The sequence below is a fragment of the Anguilla anguilla genome, chromosome 15, assembly GCF_013347855.1.
Source record: "Anguilla anguilla isolate fAngAng1 chromosome 15, fAngAng1.pri, whole genome shotgun sequence".
Taxonomy (NCBI): Eukaryota; Metazoa; Chordata; class Actinopteri; order Anguilliformes; family Anguillidae; genus Anguilla; species Anguilla anguilla.
Window position 1 is genome coordinate 28,432,826 of NC_049215.1, and position 16,964 is coordinate 28,449,789.

General features: G+C 41.9%; 1 protein-coding gene and 1 long non-coding RNA gene across 3 annotated transcripts in view; one reads left to right on the plus strand and one right to left on the minus strand.

Annotated features, from left to right (window-relative positions):
* Positions 1-16,964, minus strand: part of LOC118213928 (prolactin receptor-like) — a 28,245-nt gene that overhangs the window by 4,560 nt on the left and 6,721 nt on the right. The window contains exons 2-8 of one of the 2 annotated variants that reach the window (XM_035393186.1): positions 9,436-9,579; positions 7,608-7,749; positions 3,822-3,991; positions 2,641-2,819; positions 2,305-2,458; positions 1,500-1,587; positions 49-118 (exon numbers count right to left, since the gene is read on the minus strand). In XM_035393186.1, the coding sequence (XP_035249077.1) occupies positions 49-118; positions 1,500-1,587; positions 2,305-2,458; positions 2,641-2,819; positions 3,822-3,991; positions 7,608-7,749; positions 9,436-9,571 (939 nt within the window). In that variant the 5' untranslated portion in view covers positions 9,572-9,579. Of the gene's footprint in view, positions 1-48; positions 119-1,499; positions 1,588-2,289; positions 2,459-2,640; positions 2,820-3,821; positions 3,992-7,607; positions 7,750-9,435; positions 9,580-16,964 lie in introns of both variants that reach the window. The other variant, XM_035393185.1, reaches the window with a different exon arrangement.
* Positions 2,364-16,964, plus strand: part of LOC118213929 — a 33,899-nt gene continuing 19,298 nt past the window's right edge. The window contains exons 1-2 of the long non-coding RNA XR_004762553.1: positions 2,364-2,497; positions 2,616-2,791. This is a non-coding gene — a long non-coding RNA (uncharacterized LOC118213929). The remainder of the gene's footprint in view (positions 2,498-2,615; positions 2,792-16,964) is intronic.

Sequence of the window (16,964 nt, forward strand, 5' to 3'; positions counted from 1 at the left end):
AAGAGGAAGAGTGAAGACGGATGCTTGATATGGAGATGAGGTGGGTACCTTCAGTAGGATGGGATCGATCCCTCTGATCCGAGGTTTTGGGACTGGAGGGAGGAGAAAAGCTTTAATCCTGCAAAGAGAAGACATCAAAAACACAACCTTACTAAGCCTTTCTGTCTGCTTCCGTGACACACACACATGCACGCACACACACACACACATGCATGCACATGCACACGCGCACACACACAGTGGCTCACAGGCAGCCACATACACACGCTGTAACACACACATGCACACACAGACACACATACAAGCACATATGAACAAACACAAATCACCATGAATTTCCCCAGCATACAGTTAAAATAGAGAACTGTCTTCTTTCTCACTGTGAGTTGTAAAAGGCATATTAATCTCTCCTATAATGAGTGTGCACACAGAAATCTATATGCTGTACACACCAGCATCTCAGTGATGTATATTTAATAAGCTGGACACTGAAGTTCAAAGTCATGAAAGATACATTTTACAGTTTTGTGTGCTCAGATCATTAAAGGCAGTTGTACTCAGGCCAAACTAAGGGTGAAGCCACACATCCTCCGACGAGATCACTTGGCATCGCCTTCTCCTCCCACAATTGGTCGCTTGTGGGCGTAATAAAATTTTTAAGTGGGGGACAATTTATACATCAGATCTGTAATCTGATTGGTTGTCACACCACGTTCCCCTTCCAGTCGCTTTACCAGCTTGCCTCGTGTCGCCAGCTATCCCAACATGCCTTGCAGACGCGAAGAATCTGCTCTCGTTGAAAATGAATGGAGGCGATTACAAATTCGCTTCTCGTCGGAGGAGTGTGTGGCTTCATCATAGGAGTACCTTAAATATTCTTTAACTTTTAACTTCTTGTGATTTTATGCACCTTACACCTTTCCATTTAAGTTCAAAATAACAGAGCTGATTAGACTGAAGACGTTATTAAATCTGCCAGGGAGAACAACAGATCAGGCACACCGTCAGCCTGTGGATGTGCACGCAGATGTGTGCACGTGTCCGTGTGTATTACTGTGCCCGGACCTGTTCTTGTTCACCGTGAGTTTGCTGCAGTATGCATGTTTACGTTAGGCCCAAAATATACCCTACCCTAAGTACGCAAATTCGATTTTGCCTGTTGTTGCGTTCTAAAATGCGCCACCTGAAATTATTACGAGCTGCAAGCTGGAGTGTGAAGCGTCGCAGCGAGGGGCGCTATAGCAAGCCCCAACAGGATGAAGCGATCTTTTTCGATTTGTGCTTTCTTCTGCCCGGTCTTTCACAGCTGTCCTGGATCGCCCCCTTGAGGACTCTGGTTTATTACCTCCACAGGGACATAAGACCTCACGTTGAGTAGGTACAACCAGGCCGCGCGCTTGCGTACTTACACAGGGCATGTTTCAGGCCTTACCGTGTGTTTCCGTATGAGTGCGATTCTGTTTTTTTTTGTTGGTATGTGCGTGTACGCGCTTCCTCACCTTTTACTATGCGGTATAACCCCAAAGCCAATCATGAGGAACGCCATTACGCCAATCCCTGTCACCAGGATGATGGCCAGCATCTTGTCTGGAAGAGCAGATAAGGGTTTCAGAACTACTCAAAATGGCGGACGCTCAGAATCAGAGCAGTCCGACATCACAGCAACATCACGAGACAGCTTTCTCATGAAGCCAGACACCTGACAACACAGCTACACAATGCAAATCAGCACTCCCAGAAACGCCCTTAGGCCATAGCAACTGAACACTTAAGCAACTTAACTACACACCACAGCAACTAAACACCACAGCCATTACTCTGCATTACTCTGTAGTTACTCAACTGGGATTTAGCACTGAATATACTCAACATTGTAGCTGGTGAACATCACAAGCATTTACTCATTTTAAGAATGTATTTCCTTTAAATGTATTATCAGATAAACAGATTTTCAATGGATTTTTGTCAACATTTTATATTGCCCAAAAATGTTTTTTACAGCATAGCCTGCTATTATACCCATTATTTTTTTAGTGGCAAAATGATATGTAATGTAATGTAATATAATGAATGTAATGTAATGTAAAAAAATGATACATTTATCTTTATAAAAAGTCCTCCCAAGTGACAGGATACTGACAAGGCGGGAACACACAGAAACGTGGAAGGAAGGAAGGATAGGCCATAGGGAGGGTAACTATGCTGGAAAGTGGATAGATGGTGTGGGTGTGGGTGTGGGTGTGGGTTGGGGGGGGGGGGGGCACATTTAGCCTTGGCGGAGAGACTCACTCTCAGGCTGCATACCTATGCTCTGCTGGTTCGGGATGTGGATGGTGAGGAGCTCACTCCACTTGCTCCACAGCTTGGAGATGTGGGACTTGCAGCGCACCCTGACCACGTAGCTCCCCGGCGGCAGGTCCAGCAGCTCCAGCCGCGGCTCGCGCAGCACCCCCTTCACCTGCAGAGGGCGACACATAGACGGCGGTGCATTTTACAGGTAAACTAAAGTTCATCTTTCCATCCATTCATTCATTCATTCCTTTTTTTTTTTTCATTTTACAGAGCACTTTACTGAGCACTTTTCTGAATTTTACTACATTTCTCTTTTTGTCCAGAAGGGCCTGAAACGAGAGACTCCACCTTCCAGTTGTGAGGCTCGGACTGGCGGCGGTACTGCAGCTCGAAGACGAGAGTCACCCAGCCCGAGTGCACGTCTTCGGCGTTTGGGTACAGCCAAGACACCATCGCCGAGCGCCCAGCCCCCTCCTCGCTGCTGTTGGTCAGCCAGTAGGTGAGGTTGAAGGGCGGGTCTGTCTCCACTGTGGATAAATGGACCGGGAGAGATTGCTTAACCCTCTGAAAAGTAGTTTTTAGTCTTTCAAAATTCTGTGTTCAGTGTTCTTCAACTCCATTACTTTCAATTGCCAGCAGCGATTGTTATATCCGCATTAGAATGTTCAGTTAAGAACATTCTAATTACCTTAAAGGGGTAAATGGAGGGGCTCTGTCAGAGGGGGAACAGTAAAAGGGGCACATCCTCAGAAAAGGGGGATAGAAAGAGGAACAGACCATCTGGGAAGGCTAAATGAAAGACAGACAGTCAAAGTAAGACATGAAGGTGGTGAGCAGGATAAGCAGGGCAAATGTTGGTCCAGACAGACCAGAAGCCTCTATCGAAGACCATGTATGGGTGAGTGACGAGGGTTGCACAATTGTGGGAACAATTCATGAAAATTTATGAGAATTACCTGGAATTTTTGGTAATTTATGGGAATTGATAGGTTTTTGCACACTGATTGCTTTCCCCTATTTTATTCTCAATTGATGTATACACTTCAAGACAAATTAAAACAGAACTTTTGGTTAGAGCTTTGAAATTCTAAGTAAAATTTAACTTTATAACATTGCTTAAACTTTTTTTAAACATTCTTTCACTTTCGTTTTATATCATGTTACCTCTTTTACTAAAACAAAATTCCCCAGTAAAATTTTTAAATATCCCAGAAATTTCAATGGAGACAAAACAACGTTTACACTCAACACGATCACCAGCAGAGGGCAGCATTGAAGCACTAGATACTGAAAATAAGAATTTTTTAAAAAGCCAATCATTTGACAGAAATTCCACTGTGATGCCACAAACTAAAAACAGAAGCAGATGTTTGCCTTTCATGGGCTGCATTACTTAAGTCTTAACTATATATAAATATCTAATATAATTTCAATAACATGACATTCCAACCAGCAGCCCCATGGGACAGACGGGAAGGGATTAAAGGGATATATATGGAACGCCCCCCATTCCCGCTTGGAGGTCATACCGATGTCAGCCACATCCAGGCAGTGATCTTCAGATGTGTAGTTTCCATGTCTGCCGTGCGCCACCACGCTCATGCAGTAAATCTCCCACACCTGTGTGTGACGGCTGTCGAAATAGCAGCTATTGGCCCCGCCCGTCACATAGTCTGGACACTCCTTCTTGGGCCCGTTCCTGGAACACAGGAGAGGGAGAAGAGTCAGAGACAGTTTTAGCAGAGGCTGGTCAGGTGCTAGCATTAGCTGTCACGCTCCATAGAAATGAATGGTAGCAACAATGAGCCAAACTTTCATTCATTGTGAATGGCCACGCTATGGATTGTGGGTAATTTGGCTACAAAGGAGGGCTCAGCGTGTTACTGGCTGAAAATAATTAATTGTAATTAGAATTGGAAACTTAATTAAGGGCACTACTTAAGCCCTGATAACAACGATCACATTTTTTCTTCTTTAAGCTGGAAAAAAAAACTCGCCTGCCTACATGGTGAATCGAGGCGTGGCAACTAATTAAAGCGGTTTTGACATGGTGTTCCACTTTTGGTACTGAACAATTTCACAACAAAAAAACCACAGCATGCAGCTTCTCATTTTATTTGAGTTAGGACCTGTGCCACAAAGTGTGCAACAGATGTTGTAAAATGCTAAGCTAGCGCTACTGAATGGCATCATGCAGTCATCCATTGTATCCGCTCCTGCTATCATACCTTTTATCAAACAATCTCTGGCAAAGCTCATTTACTATTTTAAGGATATTGCTAAACTAATGAACACGTTTAGCACTAGCTTTCCAAGATGAGTTATCCATACTTTTGGTTTTCAAGGAAGCTATTTAATTGGGTAAATTACCTGCTTCTCTAACTCAAGCCTTGATCACACTAATAACAAAACCCAATAACGATCTTTTACTTATAGAAAACTGGAGACCAATCATTTTAATAAACAACGATGAAAAAATCTTTCCTATTTTCACTGAAAGTTTTGGTAACTTTTAAAAATGTGATTAAAAGTAGATATAGTGATTTCAAGAGCTAGTGATTTCAATACCTGTATTAAACTGCCTTTTCTTTTTTTATTAGTCACTCAAACAATGGCCCTTCATTTAGAGAAAGACACCTTTAGGGGAATCAAGATAAATAATTGAAATGCTGTAAACTTGCTGGAGATAATACAATTTTTATAAGAAATAGCTTGAAGGTCCAAAATTCAATCAGTATATTTGAATATCGAACTGCTTCCTCTGAATGTCTGTAAGGTGGATAATATTTATGAAATACCTATTAAAGAAGTTGTAACAACATATCTGAGGATTAAGATAAATGAATCAAACAAATGATTTTTTTTACATTTTATCTGATTCATGGCTGTTAAGTGATGCATCTTTAAATGGTGAAACATTATTATCAAAAGCCAGTTTATTATGACTTGTGTACACTGAACTTGCTTTAGATGTCCTACAATCAATAATTAAATAGGTGGATATTAAAATATTAAATTTTATCTGGAGGAACAAACTCGGAAATGGATTGAGAATTGTTTTCATTGGAAAGATAAAATTTGGATTATAATTCCCAATATAGTTTTTTTGGGGGAAAAAAAAAAGGTTGGTATTCATTTTTTGCTGAAATGCGACTTTGATGTTGGAAAGATCCCAGTCAAATTAGCAAGTTTTCATAAACAGGTTTGTTGGATATCTAGTTTTTAGACTACCGCCTTTAAGAAGCAGGCAATGTAAATTGATCTGGCAAACTTTCTCTGTGTGGCTACAGTTACGTTATCTGTTTCCTCCTTGTCTATCTGTTCCCCCCTCCCCATTACAAACATCAAAGTAATGCGTTTGGGGAAATTAGGGACATGCTGGAAGTTGTTTAAATGTAAATAAACCTGCAGTGCCCTGAAGAGTTTCCTGTCTCTTGAAAGATTTATGACTTTGCCACCCTCCAGAAGAGATACAGGAAACTGTATCACCCAAACTGTGGACACAGAGCCCCAGCTGGCTAAAGGACGTTAAAAGAAATTTAATTGAAATCATTGAGTGAAAATCTTAATGTCTATGCTGATAATGGTTGTTGAGTCCTGGTAGTTGAAATCTCCATTTTCAGAGTTAGTTTTAGTTAAAAGCAGAAACCAACATGGTACAATTTGTTTTTGTTACATGGAAAATATTTTGCCTTAAGGTGGATATAAAGTTGGAAAAAAAAATTGGAAAAAAAAGGCCACACTTTGCATACTCTTAAAGTGGAGATCACAGCTGCCAAAATGATCAATTATTTGCCTATGAAAATCCATCTTTTGTCAGCAGCAGTTGAAAAACTTCCATGTTTCTTTTTTTGAGATCTGAGCTGGGTTACCTCCAGGTCATTTCTGATCTTTTTATGAAGGGCTTAAAATCAAGAATTCCTTGATGATAATATCATAGTGCTTAGTCCTGCGTCCAAAAACGTAAGGCCAATTTAACACGGGAAATTTACTAAAGACAGTACCCGGTCTGCAACTGCACCCCAACATTTCACACCTCACCGAATCGGCGCTGCCAGGTTGACCCTCCCCCCCCCCCCCCCCCAACCGTGCCCCCCTCCCTCGTGGAACTGCTTACGAATTGAGAGTTTTCTTTATCTAGTTAGTTAGAGTGTTGGATTAAGGGTGAGAATTGGAGTTGGAGTTAGAGTCAGAGTCAGGAGGAATAAAGTAGCTCTTGGGTGCTTAACGTTTGTCACGGTGGCCATTCTGGGGTGGAAAATCTGCAGTTTGGAGGATTCCACTTTGCAACTGGGCCTGGTGTTGTGTTGTGTGGTGTTAGGTGCACGCAAGATCTTAAATTTTTGTTTTACAGCTCAATTTTACATTTTCATCCCTGGCTTTTTGAAATATTCAACTGTCTGATCTTGCAAAGAAAAAAGCAGTGGTTTGGTGTTTTCTTTCATTCATTTCTTTTGTGATAGTTACTTGCCCATATATGTAACATTTTCTTTTTTTAAAGTAGTTGAACCTCGTTTTTAGATTAGACATTAATATTTGTTGTAACTTAATACATTTCTCAATTTTAATCTTGTTGCGAGTTCTACATTTGATAACAGTTGATCCAACAGATTGCTCTGCCTATCAACAAATTTGGTGATTTAATTTATTATTAATGTCTTTCTTGACAATTAACAAATTAAATCGACTAAGTTTATTTTACATGTCAGATAAGTGAGGGGTTTTAACTGTTGATGCACTTGTGTTCGGCATTCAGAGTGCCGGACATTAGATGAGGGTGTTAACTGCTTGAAACCGCTGGATTCAGAAAATTAAACTTATTTTCACTTAATCCTCACTTCCCCGACAGGTTTTACTGTCTTGGTCACCTTTATATAAACACAGTTTCTCTCTGCAAAAATGTATTATATGGAATAGTGAAGATAAAACACGAAAACAAGAATTTTTTATAAAAGTTTGTTTGAGAAACAACATTGTTTTGGTGACAGAATTGTTCAATGGTAAGAGCCATTTACTGTACTTAACTACACTGAATTCCTTCGTAAATAATAATAGAATTTATATCACTACAGGAGAATCTCATCTGTTGGGCTAGCACTGTGCATGAGCTTTCTTGCTACTCTGGACATGGCTGAATCAGTGCTGCAGTTTGATTGGTTGCTCGTCGCGTTAAGTGAGATGTAGCAGTTCAGACAACACGAGGCACCCGAGCTCGAGTGACAAGTGTCTGCCAGACGCAAGACAATCCCCCAGACACATCCCGGTTCATCTGCTCTGACGCCCTGCTGGTCCGAGGGTGTCACATTCTCCCTTACCCCACAGAGTAGGTCAGCGTGTAGGTGATGTTTTCGTTGCCACGGGAACCGTTGTCAGGGAAATGCCACCAGCAGGTGAAAGTCTCCATGTTAGGCGATCGGCAGTAGTGGATCTGAGGCCGGAGGAGCAGCGATGGGTTATCTGTAGAAATAGGGAATCAGTAACATTTTCATTCAGCCATTAGTGAATTCATAAATAAACAATTCATCAGTCTGCTCATGTATTACTGTATCTGGGGAAGCTATTTGGTCCATTAAGCTGTTTTCAGTCAGGAGCCTTCTGTGAATTGTTATGGATGCCCTCCACATTAAATGCTTTTGGAGTAATTGCATTACTTATGTCCGGGTGTACTACCAGCATAAACTGATTCCCAATAATCTGGGTATTGGTGTGCATGTAAACGTAGCCATTGATGGTTAAAAAAAGAAAAGGAAAAAGGGTATAAACCACACCACAGCATGGGCACGCTTGGGTGAGAAGTGGACTGAGGCAGGGGTGTTGATGGAGGATCTGAGCTTGGTCAGCTTGGAGCCCAAACTTTTCACAAACCTCATGAACATGCCTCTCGGTTGCAATGCAGTAACCCAATTTTGTTCCAAAATTGAATTTGTTCCACCATCGGGCAGTGAAAAGGGCTCTTTAGACTCGGCAGCAGCACCTCGTGACAGTCAATAGACTCACAGCCACAGCACACTGGAGACAAAGATAAATAACCATTGTGGGTCCTCGTGCCCAACGCATCACCAATGGGGCGAGACCGAAAGAGCAATATTCCCCCATAATATTCCATACGAGTGCCAATGACACCATATGTGAAGGACATCAGTCATTTCTCAAGGGATTTTCATGTGTTCCAGCTGGTCGTCTACAGAGTTGGCTTGGAACCTTCACATTCCTTGACAACAAGGCGCAATTAATATAATTAAAGTTTCACTGCATTATAAACTGCTCATCAGTGAAAGTCCAAGGGAAGGCATGCAGCCTGGTTGGCTAATCGTCTTGCCTAGTAGGTTTTGACAAGTGTTCAACACATTTTCTAAGTGTTGGTTACAAACACCTTATTGACAAATTTTAACGCCTGGGTAGCACATGTCATAGCAGTCCAGACGGTTACATGAATCCTCCATACTTTCTTTCCATTCTTTATTTAAACCTTAGAGAAGCACGTTAGAAACGAACAGTCAGGTCCAATATGTGCATGATGTGGGCTGTCCTTCCAAAAGGGGAACCGGCTACGATTGGCTGCGTCCAAGTTCGCCGTCGTCCTGCAGTCACGAGTGCTATCCTTCGCCGTGTTCTGTGTAGATTTCACATTGGATCCAAGGCTGGCTTCGTCTCCAGGGCCTCAGTGTTCCAAACAAGAGCCTCTTGTTTTCTTTTCCCTGCAGCCTTTGGACATTTTATGTGAACAAACCGAAACCAACTGCCAAGAAGGTCAGACCCAGCTTCTAAATCACAAGGGGATTTAATCAGATTGCGCCTATCCGACGACTACCTCCCACATTACTGCTACTGCCTGCTCTTTCATCAGTCTGCCGTCCATCCGGTCGTCCTTTGACCGTTTTCCAATTTCAGTCGTGTCCTTAGCAATGGAACCCAGGATCCCGCTCTAACCCTCCGCACAGCGGCCTCAAACCGCGGGGGACGTGATGGGAAACAGCAGCCGTGATGGAGCCAAAGAACAGCAAGATCAGCCGATACTGTAACTGCCCCTGCACACCGCCTGAGACGCTGCTCCTGTTGCACTGCAGCTCTCTTGGGGCCCTTGACCTTTGTGCTGCCCTCATGTTCTGTATGTTTGGAAATGAATGTGTGAGCACCACTTGCCTTGTTCCCTGCGGTGTGACGCCCCCCAGATTTGTAAGGTGGCCCGTTCAGTGGTGCGTTCCGGAGAGCGTGTTGTGTTCCGGCCGTGTGAGGTGACTTCCACCACCAGAGCAAACAGGAACAGAGACCACAGCATCCCTAAAACTGGGGGGGAAAAAAACAAGTTAACTCCACACTCTGTTCTCCTTTTCCTTTATCATTTCCTGTCTCTCTCTCTCTCTTTCTCTTTCTTTCTCCCCCCCCCCCCCCCCTCTCTCTCTCTCTCTCTCTAGGAGCTTTGTGGGCATGACAAATTGGATTGCATTCTCAGTACAAAAAAGAATTGAGAACATTGAGAGAGTACAAATTCAGCAGAGCAAATATAAATTCAGCAAACCCCCCCCCCCTTCTCCTCAATTCCAATCCCACCCACAATTCATCTGAACTGAAGCAGCCTTTGATCCTCTCTAGTGCTGGTCCAGAACAGATCCCATTTGTTCAGTGAGGCTGTGGCAGCTAATCACATGACAGGCAGCCAGGTTCACCATTAGCTCAGAACCTGCTAGCACAGTGGTCTCCAACCGTGGTCCTGGAGAGCTACAGGGTCTGCTGGCTTTCATAGTGACTCTGCACTTCATGAATCAATTAGAGCAGGCGATTACACAGTTAACTCAACTCACCTGGTGTCTTGAGTCTCAATTGGGTGCTGATTTTAAGGTGAAAACAAAAACCAGCAGACCCTGTAGCTCTCCAGGACCACGGTTGGAGACCACTGTGCTAGCAGCATGAGAGGATTTATTACTTATTGCATCGAAGCATTTTCACTGCAATAGCAGTACCCGCACCCTTCCGTTGCTGCAGATTAACTGAGGTTATTGCAGTTACCAATATATTCAATATCACAGTAACTCCATTTAAACCCTGGCACCTGGGCTGCTGGGTAGCGCACTAGGTAAAAGCGCCACTTGCATGAGCGAGCACCACGGTCTCGGGTCAGATCTTGGATCAGACTGTGGCCTGCAGCCCCACAGGAGCAGGGCATATTTGGCTTTGCGTCTTTCAGGGTACATGGGAGGTATACAGTCTGTAGGAAGGTATACTGTATAGCGTCCATTGCTCCTGCTGGCCGGTTTGCACTCTGTGCTCGTGTATGATTGGGTGTTCTCCTCCGCCCCTGCCCTGCGCATGCACCTGCCCACAACTGTGCCGTGAAAAGAAGCGGTGTGCGTCAGCCCCATGTTTCGGAGGAGAACCGCAGTTTGTCTTCGCTCTCCCAAGCGGGTATCCGGGGCCGTGTACGAGCACGCTTGTGCATACAGTAGTTCACAAATTGGACATTCCAGATTTGGGCGGAATTGGATATGACAAATTTAACAAAAGAAAATTATACATAAAAACCATGGTAGCGTCATGGTTTTCCTGTAGTTGTAATTGGTAAAATACAGAATTTGTAGTGGAAAATCCAGGTTCAGAAAGTCGAAATCCTCCCCAGTATTTTGTTCCAATCACCTGGATTTGCTATTTAGCCCAATTCTTCAGCCAGAGGGTAGAACTAATTAGTGACATCAGCTGGCTGAGTTTATGGATGGAAGCAACATATGGAACTTTTACACTAAGACCCTTGGACTTTCCACCTCTGGTTACTGTCCATAGATATATGTTTATGCAAAACTGGTTACACATTAAACATTAACAGACTAGCTTAATAAAACGGAAGTTACTTTCTCAGTAACTTTCTCAGCTGTTCTTGCAAAGCCAGTAGGCCATCAGAAACCTATCTAAAATATTTATTTATTTAACCATTATTAATCAGGCAGATCAATTAAGAGCAAATTACAAAGACAAAAACAACTTGGCAAGAGGCAGACAGCCTCTTTAGGGCAAAAGCTTTAATCCTACAGACAAGACATCAAAAGTACTAAACTCTTCCTCTGTAACACACACACGCATACACACACACACACACATATACACGACATGACAAAAACAATTAACAGATGGGTAAGAAGCAGGTAGCAAACACACTGCGTACAAACAGGTGACTGGCATCAGCATCAGGCAATGGAACACAATACAAAAACACACAGGTGCAGATTTGAGTCAGATTAGAATCGGGGGGGGGGGGGAGCTGGGTGAAACAAGCATTTAAAACATATGGCAGCAGAAACAAACATGAGCTAACCCTCTGATTAGTCATGTTACTGGCTTGCAAAACAGTTGCACGTATTAGTAAGAAAGCTGATATGAAGACAGGTTTATCCAGTTTCAGGGTTTTGTTTTTTTTGTGCAGTTCATTCCAGGTTCTGGCTGTCAGATTAACTAAAGGAGGGTACTGGCGTTGAAAGCCTTTAGCAGAACACGATGGGCAGAATGTAAGAAGCGGCTAGTAAGAACTGGCCACCATGTGCTATGATATGGCAAATATTCCACAGCAATTCCTTTAGAGCAGCACCTAGAACCAGAGAAAATATTTAAATCCTGTACTTTTTCATTTGGAGGATTATAAATTTTGGTACAGCATTTTAAGTCATTTGGGGGTAACCAAAGGACTGATTTCTCTGAAAAATATTATTCCATGCAGTCTACATAATATTTTATGATCATTCTAATTGAATCCAGATCAGACAGTTTGTTTAATTTCTCCTCTCTCTCTCTCTCTCTCTCTCTTCCTCTAGTTTCTTCCATTTTTCTCTCTTCTTCTCTGTCACTCCTCTCGTCTTTTCTTCCATCATGTTCCCACCCCTTTGTCCTCTTTTCGCAAGATGAGTTCTTAACCCTTTAAGGTGTGACATAGCAAATATATGAATAGAACCTTCTCAGCTGAATCACTACTGGTAATTAGAATTAGAATTTAGAAAGAAATCATTCCAGAAAACCTACTCTTCAAAGGGTTAATGCGGTGGAACATCCAGCAAAGTCATGGGACGGGTCACAGGATAGAGATCAAAGGCACTGGGCGCAGCTCCGCTGCTGCGTGACTGGATTTGTGTTCGTTTGCGTTCACCTCACATTTAGGCTAATATTCTCGCTGATGTGGGTGAATGAGATCCCACAATAGGCTGCCGCGTCTATGGGGACGAATCTCATTGAGAACAACAACCAGAGAGGATGTGTGTGTGTGTGTGTGTGTGTGTGTGTGTGTGTGTGTGTGTGTGCGCGCGTGTGTGTGTGTGCATGTGTGCATGTGTGCGTGTGTGTGTGTGCATGTGTGTGTGCGTGTGTGCGTTTGTGTGTGTGTGTGTGTGCGCGTGTGTGTATGTGCATGTGTGCATGTGTGCGTGTGTGTGTGTGCATGTGTGTGTGCGTGTGTGCGTTTGTGTGTGTGTGTTTACACGTATACGCATGCGTGAATGTGTGTGCGTGTGTGTGCGTTTGTGTGCGCGCGCGTGTGTCTGTGTTTACACGTATGCGCATGCGTGAATGTGTGTGTGTGTGTGTGTATTAGTAGCACATTAGTAGTTTTTATTGTACTTGCCAGTACATGCATAACTGTGCCAGTGTGAATGTACACTATAATTGGCTCCCATAGCATGATAGTCAGGTTTGCACAGGTTTGCGTTTTTGGTTACAGTGAGCACAGCTGGAATGCATGAGCCTGCAGCATGACCGCACGCACACACACAGAACGTACGTGAGCAGAGAGGGAGCGCAGCATGAATGAAATGGGCCTGCCCAGTTTTCTGCCCTTAAGCGACATGACAGGACCCCATGGGGGGAAAAAAAACTAATTGTGCTCAGTGTAACATTACACGTACACTGCTTACACTGCCAGGTTAAAACGGGGAGATTGCACCAGGAAGAGAAGTACTGTATATGCCAGTATACAGAAAATGCAAAAGTATTAGGACAGCGACACGATGTTTTGTTGTTTGGCTCTGTACTCCAACTCATTGATTTTGAAATAAAACCATTAATATGAGGTCACGGAGCAGACTGTCATCTTTAAATTTGAAGGTGTTTACAACCACATAGGGTGTAGGAATTCTCCAATATATAAATGCAAATAAACTCAAATTAAAGCAGACAGTCTGCCCTATAATTGCATATTCATCGGTTTGCTGTATCTCTAAACCAATGTGCTGGATTACAGAGCCAGAACAAAAAAAAAAAATATGTCACTGTCCCAATACTATCGCATTTAACTGCATATACTGCCTATATACTCTAGGCTATGGACAGTGTCCAGGCACAAATTCACAGCTGTCAGGCTGCAGGTTATATATGGTGAGTCCCATCAGTAAAATGAGCTATATCGAGAGTTAAATACATGTGTAGACTTCTTCGCCCGTTTCTCTGATGGTAGGTAATAACCGCAGTTGTAAGGCAATAACAATCAGACGCCTGGGGCTCTCACAGTCCCTTTCCAAGAGGATAATATATTTGCCATTGTGTGCAGGAGAAAAGCCAATACTCCATGAATCATCACCAAGGGAGAAGCAAAATGTACCCTTAAGGGAACCCTGACAGGTAAACCAACTAGCAATCCTCCTCGGCTACTTGCGCTGAACAAAAGAAAAGCTGATGTATGTTTCGTTTTTCGGACAATGGCATCATACTTGGGCTTTTCCAAGCCTGATCTGTGTGACACAAGTAGAAAATAAAATCATTGATGTGGCCATATTCACAAAAGGGTTCGTTACAGCAGTTAAAAGTGCCCCCCGACCATAAAAGAAAAACGACCACTTAAAACGTAATGCTTCTTCGTACTTTCAACCAGATCAGTTTGAAGAGTGCTCTGGAAACATTTGGTACAATAACACCTCCATCATAGCATCAACAGAATAATAATAACATCTGACATTTCAAAAATAAACATTTCAATATATGCAGTTCAATATAATTTACACCATTTAAATATAATTTTTATATTCTCCTGTGTTTTGCAAGAATATGCATGTGTTCTTATGCTGTTGGCTGAACTGCTTTCAATAGACAGTCTGCAGAAAATGCAGTTTGGGTTGTTTGTTTGAGTCGATATATTTGAACCAAGAGCTTTGAAAGCTTAAAAAACAGGAGAGCAACAGGCGTTTTCTTCCAACAGACTTTGTACCTTCTTTGAACGGGACATGACAGCAGACCATGTGCATTTGGGAATCAGAAAGAAAGGGAAGAATGAGAAAGGGTTGGACAGTACTGTGGGGGTAATATTCTTAATATGAGGCAAAAGATGGAGGGGCCAAGTTCCAAACTGATTATTCTTTTCTAAGGGGATCAAGAATCTCTTAACCTTCTGAAGAGTGGGTTTTTTGTAATGCTTTTTCAAAATGCATTGGCAGTGTACTGGAACTCATTTAGCAGTTGTGGTTATTACATCAGCATTAGAATGTTCAGTTAAGAATCAATGTACATCAGCGATCTGACACCATAAACCTTTCAAGAGTAGGGTTTTTTTTTTTTTATTTCAAGTCAGTGTTCTAGAACTTAATTTTTTTCAATTCCCAGTAGTGATTGTTACATCAGCACCAGAATGTTCAGTTAAGAACATTCTAAACCCATATTTATGATCGTTCACCTTAAAGGGTTAAAGGGTTTTGAACCAGTTGTCCTTACAGGCCTTTCATTCCCCTCCCGCTCTCTCTAAACTCATCCACGCAAGCCAGTCTCTGCTGCCCCCTCGAAAAAGGTCCTGGTCCAATCAGCATTCAGCTCTGCTTTCAGGACATTCAGGCATTCCCCAAAGCACCTCTTAAAGCATCATTCATCAGTGCCAAACACAAAAAGCTTTACTTTGCATCCTGTAGTCATTCTTCCCTGCTCCTCCTCGAGCCCCTGCTATCTGCCGTCTTACATTGGCCAATTTTCCAGAATTCCGAGTGCATTTGGATGAGTGTTTAATTACACTAGACAAAGCGAATGGCTTCTCATTTGGCCCAATCCCTTGTACTATTCTGACAATTAATGTGACCAGGATGTCACCCTAGCCGTATATTTTGTACAAAGTAATGAACTAATACCTGCATGGGGTGCCCTAAGGTTAACTATTTCCGCATTAACAGAAAAACAAGCACTTCTAAATAGGCACATATAGTCTTTATAAGAAGCATGTCTTCCCCCTATTATTGCCCTTAACTATGTTCCACATAACTGTCTATTATGATAAAGGTACGTCTTCTTCATTTTAAAGGCTCCTCGCTTGTAGATCCAAAACATGACCGCACAGCAATAAAATATACGAACCCACTGGTTAGTGTTCAGCAAATTTGTTTTTATAGCTCCTGTTTACGATAACACTCACGTTAGTGTGAAGGGATTGTATACTCGCATCACCAGTATTGCATAATAGATAATTGCAATATATATATATATAGGAAGCTGTTGGTCATATATATATAAAATTGATTATTTTCTATGGCAGCATGCTCAAGCTCAGATAATATATATTTGGCTCCAGTTTTACAGGTAATTTTATGTTCATCAAGTGCACTTGCAGCAGCACTTAGTAAGGCCTAGTTAGTAGCAAATGCAAACAGTGAACACGTTGTTATATGCTGTGATAAAACCCAAATGACTGTTTTAAAATTAGTCCATTAAACTAATGACAATAAAGTGAAATTGTGAGCACAGTAAAATACGGTGTCTTACCTCAGTAATGATGTGCAATCATATACAACATAATCCTCAAATATAGCAAATACCAATACTTCATTATTTTAAAGCACAATCCAATTCTTTCTTCTTGACTAGCATCCAGTACCAGCTCCACGCACCTACACCAGCTCTTCCAAGTACATCTACAACACGGTCTGTGAGAAATAAGCCAATAATAATAAACACGCATTTTGGATTTCTGCTAACTGAAGTCAGCTTGTCCACTAAGCTAATCGACCGTCTGTGTTTGACCTCCGGAGGTATAGGAGATGTAAATCTGTAATTGGGGTAAAGGGCATAACAAAGGATGGCCCGGAAGAGAGTTGTAATCCTTAGAACAGCATAACAAATAACTTTCATAAAAATAAAAAATACTGTTAATATTGCAGATGAGTGTCGAAACAAAGCTACCATGTGATTATGAACAAAGCTAAGACAACAGTTCTAGACTAACAGAATTCAAGCCTGAAACAAAATATTCAGGACATCTTGGTTTGTTGCTGCATTGTCCCGACTTCAACTAATGGTTTGTTAATCTTTTTTTTTTTTAATGAATTAATTCACAAACTGGTCTGCATATCGCATTGATTCATAAGAGTATTTCATCAATAGGCATCCTCCTATAAGTTGCATGACCATTTTATTTAGATCCTCTCATAGCATTATATTATTAAAACTCAAATGCTGTCTCTATTAGGACTATACTTTACCCTCTAGGGACTAACTGCACTTCCAGACATCTAGGAAGATTATCAGCTCCGAAGTTTAGAAATTATTTTTTGGCAGCACAATTTAAATATGCAATACAATTCCCTCTGTGTGTGGATTATAATCCAGATTATTCAATAATGATTCATTAAAATATTTATAGAAGAGCATAAATTGTAAAAAAGGTTTGATTGCTATGCATTTAACATCCCATGCCTTGCAAACACAAGGATACTACTTTCTTCTCTGTTTTG